Genomic DNA, 11,501 nt, shown 5'->3' with positions numbered 1-11,501 from the left:
TATTTTATGAACAAGGAAATTCATACTAAGATAGGTGAAGGAATTTGCCCAAGATCACAACAGTAAGGGACAGAGCAGAGATTCAAACCCATGATCAAGGTCTGTGCTGTCTAATATGGTAGCCACTAGCCACATGAGGCTATTGAGCACTTGAAATGTGCCTAGTGTGACTGAGAAAATGGATTTTTTAATTCACTTGAGACATGCTGCAAATGCAAAATATACACCAGATTCTGAAGACTTAGAATCAGAGTATTTATCATATATATATACATCTTTTTTTTTACATTGATTTCATGTTTAACATGACATTATTCTGGATATACTGGGTTAACTAAAATATATTAAAAATAATCCTCCTTATTACTTTCAACTTTTTTTTTTAAGATTTTTATTTATTTATTTGACGATCTCTGTCACGAGAAATCGTGAGAGAGAGAACACAAGCACAGGGAGTGGGAAAAGTAGTAACAGGCTCCCTGCAGAGCGGGGGGCCCCATGCAGGGCTCAATCCTAGGACCCTGGGATCATGACCTGAGCCGAAGACAGATGCTTAATGACTGAGCCACCCAGGTACCCTACTTTTAACTTTTTAATGTGACTACTAGACTATTTAAAATTTCATATGTGGTTCTCATATTTCTATCAGAGAGTTATCTAAACCACAGACATTAAATGGTTACAAGCTAGTGATTTTAAAGATTTATTTCTTTATTTTAGAGAGAGAGAGTGAGCTGGGGGGGAGAGACAGAGGAAGAGGGGGCAAAGGAGTCTTAAACAGACTCTGCTGAGTGTGCAGTTGGACACGTGGCTTGATCTCAGATTCTTGAGATCATGATCTGAGCTGAAATCAACAGTTGGATGATTAATTGACTGAACCACCCAGGTGACGCAGATTTCTCAATATTTTTGATAAAATTTTTTGAGCATTAATTCCCAATTTATGTATTTTTGTTTATTTATAAGTTATATACATTACACTACACTGTATATTATGTATATTATAAAACACTGACAAAATAGACATTTAAAAAGATGAAATAGAGGTGCCTGGGTGGCTCAGTCAGTTAAGTGACTGACTCTGGTTTTTGGCTCAGATGGTGATCTCCAGTTATGAGATAAGCCCCGAGTAGGGGACTGGGCTCATCAAAGTTTGCTTCAGATTCTGTCCCCCTCTTCCCTTCCCCTCCAGCAGGCACATGCACACTCTCTCTCTCAAATAAATTAATAAAATCTTTAAAGAAAGATGAAATAAAATATAAGCAGAAATAGAAGTTGTACTAATTTCCTCCTGGTGCCTATTGGCTCACTTTGTGTACCACTGGGGGTGTGTCCACACCATTTTGGGAACTCCTGCACCAGACTTAGAGCTCCTGAATGACAGAGACTCTGTTAGGCCATGTATCTTCCCTCCCCCCTAGTTGGCCTTAGCATCATGCCTAGATATAATTGGTGTTCAATAAATGTTTGTGGCAGGAATAAATAGTTCCTCACATGCAATTACTTTTGGTGGATTGGATGTATTTCTTTATTTCACACGTATTGAATACTTTCTAGGTGCTGAAAAGTAAACAAAGTGTAAGACTCAGCCCTTTTCTTCCAGGCCAATGCTTCTCAAACTTTAGTGTGTAAGAATCACCTGGAGGGATTATGAAGCAGATTCCTGCCCTATGAGATTCTGATTCAGTAGATCTGGGGTAGAACCTGAGATCCTGCATTTGTAAGAAGTTTCTAGGAAACTACACCTTGGAGGAGGCTGATACACATTGGGAAATTGGAAAGATATCTTAAATATTATGTGAGGATGGGGATAGGGAAGGAAAATTACCATATTTTGAACTTTTACTACTTGCCAAGAACTTTTAAATACATGACCTCATTTAACCCTCAACTCGATTTGATGAGGCACAGTTTATTTTCATTTTCAGTCGAGGCAGCTGAGACTGAGGAAGATTAGTTAAAATGCCGAAGTCCCAGGGCCAGTAAACAGCAGAGCTTGGATTGGTATCCACCACTCCTACACTCAATAACTTGTACAACTTCTTAATAAGTGTTTCCACCTTTTTTTTAAACTTTTTATTTATTTATTTTTTAAAGATTTCATTCATTTATATGATGGAGAGAGAAATCACAAGTTGGCAGAGAGGCAAACAGAGAGAGGGGGGAAGCAGGCTCCCCGCTGAGCAGAGAGCCCGATTCGGGGCTCGATCCCAGGACCCTGGGATCATAACCTGAGACGAAGGCGGAGGCTTAACCCACTGAGCGCCCCTATCTCCACCTTTTAGACACTGCCCCAGGAACTGGGCATACAGTGCAGAGTGGGACAGACCAGCTTTCAGTCCTGGTCAGACTCAGTAAACAATTAAAATATAGAGTTTTCAGTGCTACGAGGGAGGCAGTGCAGTGGAGATATATAACAGAGATACATACTCTACAACAAAGTCAGGAAAATTTTTCCAGAAAAAAAGAAAAAGGTAAAATTTATGTGAAAAGTAAAATTCATTTGAATGATAGATTAAAAGAGTGGAGTGTGGGTGGGGAGTGTTTGGGGCAAAAGATATGCATGAAGGCTTAGAAGCCACAGACCATTTGTGGAACTGAAAGTTCAGAATGTCTGAAGTATAGAGGGTGGAGGTGATAGATAAGGTTATTGAGCACGATGAGAACCAGATCTAATGGTGCAATTAATTGACTTTTTTCAAAGGTGGGGGTGTGGTCAGACTTGTGTTTTTAAAAGATTGCTATACTCTCAGTGGGGGATGGAATAGAGGCGTGCTAGCCTGCAGGCAGGGAGATGCGTTAAAGATACTAGTGACATAAATTGGGGTACTATGGTCTTAACTGGGGAGAAAGCGCGGTGTTTAGAAGTTTGTTGTTGTTGTTGTTGTTGTTTTTTAAAAGATCCTTTTTAAAAAAAGATTTTTATTTATTTATTTGACAGAGAGAGACACAGCAAGAGAAGGAACACAGCACCGGGAGTGAGAGAGGGAGAAGCAGGCTTCCTGCTGAGCAGGGAGCCCGATGCAGGGCTCGATCCCAGGACCCTGGGATCATGACCCCAGAGGAAGACAGACGCTTAATGACTGAGCCACCCAGGCGCCCCTAAAAGATCTTATTTATTTATTTGACAGAGAGAAATCACAAGTAGGCAGAGAGGCAGGCAGAGAGAAGGGGGGGCGGGGAGAAGCAGGCTCCCTGCTGAGCAGAGAGCTCAATGTGGGGCTGGACCCCAGGATCCTGAGATCATGACCTGAGCTGGAGGCAGTGGCTTAACCCACTGAGCCACTCAGGCACCCCAGAAATGTTTTAAAGTGTTTGAGACGTGATGGTTGATTAGAAGGGAAGGAGTGGGCAGGCAAAGAGAAATCAAAGCTGATCTCCAGGGCTCTGAGTGCAGTTTTCATAAGAATAAGGTTCTGTGAGCTTATTGTTTCATATTTTAAAAGAAAATTCAAAGTAAGTGTGGTTATGTGATAGGGAAAAGATGTTATTTTAGTAAGATTTCAATGACGAAAACTCAGAAAATACAAGAGAAAATTACGATCTTTGTGGTTAAGTTTATTATTATGTTGCTTTAGTTTGTATCAATAGCCTTATCATCCATTTGAGTGGAGTGGTGAATGCTGGAGACACCACCTCTTTTTGCCAAGATCAGGATTCGCCATGGAGGACCAGCCACAGGCTATGAACTACCAGTCTACTGAGTTTCTTCTGTGACTGTCTTGTTGGATAACCTTGGACCTTGAGTTTCTGAAGTTCGACATCCCTTTTTGCTCCCCCTCTTTCTTCTCCACACTTGACTTAGGAAGGGATAGGGCATGGCTCCCATCAATGGACCAGCGACGATTGGGACTCCGCCTTCTAAGTCTCAATCCCGCCCACCTCTCCTTAGACCACACCCCTTTCACTTGGCCCCGCCCCCGAAGAGGTCGTCACTGATACGACAGAGAATTCTCCACAATCCTGACCTGTAGTAGACCTGAAGGGTGGGACCGAGCTCAATCTTTTTTTCCATTTGTCAAATCAAGTGTCTATCTGGCCCCAGTCCCATCCCACTTCGTCTTCAAGCCAAGGATTGGTTGATCTGTTCTTGGTCTCCGGCTCATAATTGGTTCTTTTATTCCACCCTCTCTTCCAGTTTTTGCGGGCGGGATTAGCACGCAGCTTCCTGCTCCTGCCAAAAAAATAAAAGAAGAAAAAGAAAAGAGGAGAGAGGCGAAAGAAAATGTCACGGAGATCTTTGGGTTTTAATTCGCTTTTAGTCTTGTCGGTCAGGCCAAACTCTGCCTTTTGATTGGTCTCTCTATCTGCCCATCCCGGATCGGGGGCGGGATTTCCCCAGGAGACCCACACCTTGTTGCCACTGGCCGAACAGTGCGCCTGTCTGAAACTACGGGCCCAGGATTGGAGGCAGACGCAGACAGGTGGGCGTGGATTGGCTAGGGCAGCCGGTCAGTGTGAGGCGGGGGCGGGGCCTTGGTGGCTGGTTGCGCGTGTCCGCCGCTGGCTCCGCTCTATCCGGCTTTGCTAGGGGAGGTGAGTCCGGCCGCGGCGGCACCGGCGGCTGAGGAGGCGGCGGCTGAGGAGAAAGCGGCCGGCAGCGACTGAGGAGAAAGCGGCCGCGGGGAAGGGAAGCCGGGTGGGGGGGAGGGGGGGAGACGGAGCAGCCTTGAGCCCTGCGGGGGCCGTCGCGCGGGGGGACCCACCCGCTCTCCCCCCCAACCCTCCTCAGCAGAAGCAGCCGGCGGCGGGGGCAGGAGTCAGCCCGCTTCCGACTGCACCCCGCCCGCCTCCCGGGGCTCCTATTCTTTGGCCCCGGGACCCTAACCTCATCCCGGGGCGGTTCCCTCTGTCTGGGCGTCCGAGTGCTGCCCACCTCTCTTTCATTCCTCCCTGCACCTCCTTACCTTTACTTTGCCCCGGTTCTCTTTTCTCCTCTCCGTCCTGCCCTGTCGCCTGCTCTGCTCACCCTGTCCCTCCTGCCTCCTTCCCTGGCTCTTTTCTGTTCTGGAAAGTTTAGTACCCCCCTCCAATCAGGTCAGCCTGACTAGGAGTAGGGGGAGATGTAGGAAGGCCTGAGAGTTCGAGGGGGGGGGAAGCTGGTTTCCCTAAGAATTTTCCCCCCATCTTTAGAATTGGGGTGGTTGGAATTTTTTTTTTTTTTTTATAAAATTGTATTTTTGAGGAGGTGGTAGGTGTTTAGAAAAGGATGTGGGAATGGAAGGGGTAGATGAGTCAAACCTCTTACAAGATTCCAAGGGTGGCGTGTTACCTGATCCTTTTCGTGTGTGGAGTTCAGGGGGTCGGGAGGTTTGGCCTTTATTCCCACATTCAAAGTTGGAACCTCCCCCCAATTAAGGATGGAGTTTTAGTACCCACTTGTGGCAGGAAACCTGGGGGGAAGGGGTCCCTTTTTCCTTTTTCTTTTCTTTTTCCTTTCTTTTTCTTTTTCTTTTTCTTCTTTTTTTCTTTTTTTCTTTTTTGGCAGTCCACACCCTTCCACACACGCTCACCCCAAAACTAAACACCAAGATCCTCTAACTTGTTTGGATTGACTGATGAAGACATAAAGCCAGTTACGCTCCATGTTTTTTGAGGTGGAGTGAGTGGTATTTCTTCATTTTTAAATGGCCAAATGACAGCTTGACCCAGTTTGCTTTCCCATCAAAGGGCATTTTTTTGAATGTCTCTTTGTGGTGCAAGAGCCAACGCAAAAATGATGGCGGCTTACAATGGCGGTACATCTGCAGCAGCAGCAGGTCACCACCACCACCATCACCACCACCTTCCGCACCTCCCTCCTCCTCACCTTCACCACCACCACCACCCTCAACACCATCTTCATCCGGGGTCGGCTGCGGCTGTCCACCCTGTACAGCAGCATACCTCTTCGGCAGCTGCGGCAGCCGCAGCAGCGGCCGCAGCTGCAGCCATGTTAAACCCTGGGCAACAACAGCCATATTTCCCATCACCTGCACCGGGTCAGGCTCCTGGACCAGCTGCAGCAGCCCCAGCTCAGGTACAGGCTGCCGCAGCTGCTACAGTTAAGGCGCACCACCATCAACACTCGCATCATCCACAGCAGCAGCTGGATATTGAGCCGGATAGACCTATTGGATATGGAGCCTTTGGTGTTGTCTGGTGAGTATCAAAAGAAGAACGCAACTTCTCATGGTTTCTTCTCATGGTTGTGATTGGGCGCGTCAACAAGTCATGCTTCTCTCCATGTTGACCGAAGTGGAGCGCGTCAACTGAAGGAAGCCACCCTCACCCAGAGGCCCAGCGTGTTGGCTGGCTGGGCTTATGTTTTCGAGTCCTGGCAAATCATGGGAGAGAACACCCTCTGAGGATTCACACACATGTTTGCTGTCTACCCGACTTTTGGTTTAGAACCTAAGCAAGTCACTGAATGTAGGATCATTGGGTGGATGTATGAAATGTGTATTGCTACAGACCTTGGTCATCTCTTAGGTTGGATGGAGTTTAAATCAGTTGCTCAATTGCTGCAGATGTCACAGATGACCCAAACTTGATTCCTTATAATAGTCTTGTCATTGGGTCATACTCTGCATAAGTACTTCGCTCTCCTTTTTGCCTTTTCATTCCTTAATTTGTGATCTTGATCCCCAGAAGGAAGATAGGGTTCATACTTGAACCAGTTAAGTCATTGCTTGAGTGGTTTATTTTAAACCATAAAGCTACAGTTGGGAAGTATGTAGCTTTAGCTTTTTGATAAGAATGCATTAAATATAGCATCACACATGAGTACCACAAATGAGGTCAGTAGACTGTAGCTATGCCGTGGCCCACATTCTGTGTAATGTTTTAGTGTCATTTAGTGTCATTTAGTGTCTCTTAAGTTGCTGTTATCCCTTGGTTGGTTGCTGAAGTAGTATACTTTTTAAACACATGAAACTGCTCCACTTTGGCTAGTGCTAGGGTATTTTAAAAAGTCTTGAGTGCTTAAATGCCACATTTTATCTATTTGCTCTTCTTAGTAGTCTGTAATAAAATGAATTTATCATTGTAGGGCCTGTTGCTATTAAAACTAGAACAAACTGAATTTTTTTCTCAAGGGTTAAGTAATCTGGTGTGGACAAATGAATTGATGTTTTCAGTGCATTCAAAAATAGATTCTTGTTAATGTCTAGAAAAGCCCCCATCACCACAGGAAAATGAACTCTTTGGAACTAGCCTGGTAAATGTCTCCTTTTGTCATTGTTTTTCAGGCTGTAATTGATACAAGTGTCATGTTTGCATTGTATCTGGGCATCTTTATATTTCAGATTTTATAATCTAGACTACAGTGTGACCTGTTTTGGTTTGGTTTGGTTTTGCTTTGCTTTGTTTTGTTTTTAAATTAGTCGGGTCTGGTGTTTTCCCAGGTAGCTCTCCAAGGAGGTTGCTGCAGTGCTCCCTGCAAGGTGTATGGGATTCCTGGTGGGAAGGAGTGTAGCCGGTAATGGTTCCTCTTCAGTCAATCTGCTCAGGGACTTGTCTGTTCCTGCCTTCATCTCTTCCATATCCTATCTCCAGGGATTGCACTGTGAACTTCCATTCCTTGCCTAACACTTGAGGATTAAAGCTGTGGGGCCTGGGGGGTGTGGACAGGGAAAAGATTGTTCCTTGCTTTAAATTTTGTCATCTACTGGCTGAGAATTTGTTTGGATTTTCTTAGATTTTTCTTTCATTTTAGTGCTTTACATACAATGCTAAGAACTAGAGCTACTGAAGGGGAAGTGGATTGCAGCATTCACTGTATTCTAAAACTGTTCAGCATTTTTCTTGAAAGATGATGTGACTTGTAGAAGTTTTCGCTTCAAGCCCGTGCTAAAGGAAAAGATTCTTTTTATGGGGAAGAAGGTGAGAAACTGGAGTGCTGAAACATCTCCCGCAGCAAACATTCTGGTAGTGGCTCTTCTGAAGTACTTTCATATGAAAAACCAAATGGTTTTTATTTGAATCCATTCTGTATTCTTTCATTGATTGACCCCTTCCATCACCGGCAGAGGTCATTCCTTGTGCTTGAAGTGTACCTTCTCTGTACACCATCTTCTGTTTTATGCCGGTTGTTTTGTGTTTGCCTTGTCTCACAACATTTGTAAGCCCCTTGAGGGTACGGACTGTATCTACCAGAGTACATCTTTTTCTCCTCTGCACTTAGCACAGTGCTGTGGAATCTTTGCTGTTTGATTAGTTGATCTCCTGGTCAGGTTCTTTTCTTCTTTAACCACGTTTTTTTCAGTTAGCTGCATTGAGTGTTTTTAATCAGTTGTTACAGGTGAAGTACAATTCAGTATGGAAAAAAAGGAAGACTTCCAGGTGTGTGTTTTAGTATGCAAATCCTTTTCTATTTTTATATTTACATATTGATGACTTGCTGTCTGAATTGCTTATTACATTTGGAATTTAACTGCTATATAACCTGAGTAAAATTGTTAAAACTAGTGATTTGAACACCAAACCAGAGTGAATTGCACTAGTGTTCTGAAACCCAAGCTAAAGATGTTAGTGAGGTTTTTTTTTTTTGGTTTTTGTTTGTTTTTTTTTACACGTATTAACTAGCTGAACCAGAATTTTTCTTTTTAATTTAGGGAACACTTAATGAACCTGAAACTATTTTATAAAATGATTAAAATGGGACATAAAAATATTTTTCCATATGACTACTTGGGCATCATTAAGATTTACCTAGATTCTTATATTTATTTAATGCATTTTGCAAGTATTTTTCTTTTGGCTTACTACACAAAAGGAAACTATTTGCTCTCAAGTCTTTTTCTGGACATGCACGTAAAATTACTTACTGATGGCTGAAAACATTGCATGTAATTTTGAGAGATACTGTTTTTCCTCTGTGTAGACACGGAAAGATATAGAAGTTGTATAGCATTTTACCAGTCAGATTTATTACTGAACAATTTAGTCAACCATCCTTGATTTATCTCTCTGTTGAATTTAACTAGTGGAATAATTTATCAGTACTGGGCAGTTGTGTAAAAGTAGTGAATAACCTGTTAGCTTGCTGGTAAAGATGGTGCTTTGACAGTTCAATTAAGGTTTCATTAACAACTGTCTGCTGTATTTTATCTCAAAGTAAGGGTTCTAGTTTACCTGGTAATATGATCATGTGGTAGCCTGAGATACATTCATTCCAATGACAGAATATTGTTCATGGGTTATCAAAGCATCATATATAATTTGACCTTCCTTTATCAGATGTCAGGGCTTCAGATGTCCATATGGACATTTTCATAATGAAAAACCAAAACACAAAACAACCCGCAAACGGAAACCTCAGTCATTTGGTGAGGATAATATAAATACCTATTTGTCCATAGTTCACATTGGCCAGAGGAAAGTGTACTCACTTAAACTTAAAAATGTGACAACCTTGGAACAAAAAGTGTTATAACATAAGCCTTCAGGGACTCGTGAAGTGTATAATTTTGAGAGTTGGAGGAAGTTGACCACATGAGAGAGGTTTGAGGACTGCTGAACTCGATCAGTTTTATCAATGACAACCTGAAATACTGACTGGATTAATGGCACATAGTGCCAGCTTGATAATGAGTCTGGGAAAAGCTTCTACTTAGAATAGTAGTGTTTTGGTTTTTAATTTATCTGATTAATTGAAAGATCAAAGATCCTGGGATTCATTTGGTCTCTTCTCTTTGTACTCCAGGTAAAGTTGGAGAACTGAATTTTATTATTCTAATACCTTCAGCGGGTTACTTTTATGTCGGTCTTTCAAAACTTCAGCGTCACTGTAGTGATACTTACTAGCTGTGTCATCTTAATAAATTGTTTAACCTCTCTGTTCCTCATTATAAAATGAGTATAATAATAGCACCTCTCCTAGGATTGGTATGAGGATTAAATGAGATAATCCTGGTAAACCAATGATTACACTGTATAGCATACAGTAAGCATTCAGTGAATGTTAGCTGTTTTTATTGTAGTTATTTTTGGTAGAAAAAACCTGTTGTGTTAATGTATGCAGCAGTGGCTTCATGTATGGCCAGATTTATCAAGTGAAATCAACAACACGCGACCATTTTTGGAAGCATGACTTCACATACCATAAAGTGCCCCTTAGTTGTGCTATGTGCTATATATCTGTTATTAATTAACAATTAAAAACAAACACATTAAAATATATAAAATACATGTTTGCATGGACTTTGCAGGTATTCTAGTCAGTTCATCTGCACTGTTTTAGAAAGTATTATGGATTTATATAGTGGGAAGGAAATTAATATTTTCTTTCTCAGAATGTAACAAATGAGGGACATTCTTATCGTCAAAGTTCAGCTTTAGTGGAAACTCATTTTACTTGTGTTTGGATGAAAGAGTGTGAATTGCTAAAGAAGATCCCAGTGAGGTGGGGGAAATATGTGTGATTTAATGAAAAATTATTCAGTGTAAATTCTCATGCGTGGCAGATATCATCTAGCTTGCTCATCTTGTGAAAATTAGAGGCATCATTTTTTTGTGATGTTTTCTTTGGTCCTTTTACGCCTCAAATAGCCAGCTTTAATTTGGAAAAATGGGGAATGCTTTTGGGATATGTTTGGGGAAAATCCTAGAGTTAGTTGCATTAGAAAGTATACTGGAGTAAAAAAAAAAAAGTATACTGGAGTATATTCTGTTAACCGTGTTTTACAGGTTAAGAATTTGTAGTATTGAGAAGTTTCTCTATCGGCCAGGATTAACTGCCACAGCTGGATTCATTGGGGGGGGGGGGTTTGGTGTGCTCTGCTTTGTGAAAAGAGCTTTGAAGAAGCAGAGCCTGCACCATAAAAAGGAAACGGTCTCTCTTCTAGACATAACAAAGCATCCGTGTGAAACTAGAAATGTGGAAATCTATATTGTTAATTTTAACTACAAACGAACTTACTTTTAGAAACTGCAGGTTCATGGTCATAAAGTAGAGAAGTCAGAGAGAATAAAAGTAACACAATCTAATGATAATGAACTGGTTTTTTGGCGATACAAAAGCTATAGCCTTTAACATTGGAAGTCATTTTGTACTTAGGCTCCTGACAAGATTTTTCCAAATTATATTTAAAAACCAAAAATAAAACAAAACCATAATACAACAAAAGAACTCCTTTTATTCACAACAAAAGAAACTCATTTTATCCTTGGGCAGAAATTTTATCTTACTGATTACTAGCTTAGAAAGAAAGATAAATATTTTTTATTAAGAAAAAACATTTCAGAAAGAATTGCCATTTCAAACAAGCTAAAACAACAATATCCTTCAAAACTACATGTAACTTAAAAAAAAAAAAGATTTTATTTATTTATTTGAGAGAGAGAATGAGAGAAAGCTTAAACAGGGGGAGTGGCAGAGAGAGATGGAGAGGCAGGCTTCCCACTAAGCAGGGAGCTCATATCGGGGCCCTCGATCCCAGGATCCTGGGATCATGATCTGGGTCGAAGGCAGGTGCTGAACTGACTTAGCCACTCAGACACCCCTATATCCCACTTTTTTA

The 11,501-nt window shown here is 41.9% G+C and overlaps 1 protein-coding gene across 2 annotated transcripts in view; it reads left to right on the top strand.

Annotated features, from left to right (window-relative positions):
- The first annotated feature begins 5,172 nt into the window (after positions 1 to 5,172).
- NLK (nemo like kinase) overlaps positions 5,173 to 11,501 on the top strand; it is a 164,446-nt gene continuing 158,117 nt past the window's right edge. For both annotated transcript variants that reach the window (XM_080826570.1, XM_080826569.1), the window contains exon 1: positions 5,173 to 6,141. In XM_080826570.1, coding sequence (XP_080682696.1) covers positions 5,684 to 6,141 — 458 coding nt within the window. In that variant the 5' untranslated portion in view covers positions 5,173 to 5,683. The remainder of the gene's footprint in view (positions 6,142 to 11,501) is intronic.

This window comes from Martes martes (genome assembly GCF_963455335.1).
Source record: "Martes martes genome assembly, chromosome: 16".
Classification (NCBI taxonomy): domain Eukaryota; kingdom Metazoa; phylum Chordata; class Mammalia; order Carnivora; family Mustelidae; genus Martes; species Martes martes.
The sequence above is the reverse complement of the archived record's forward strand: the minus strand, read 5'-3'. Positions and strand labels throughout refer to the sequence as shown.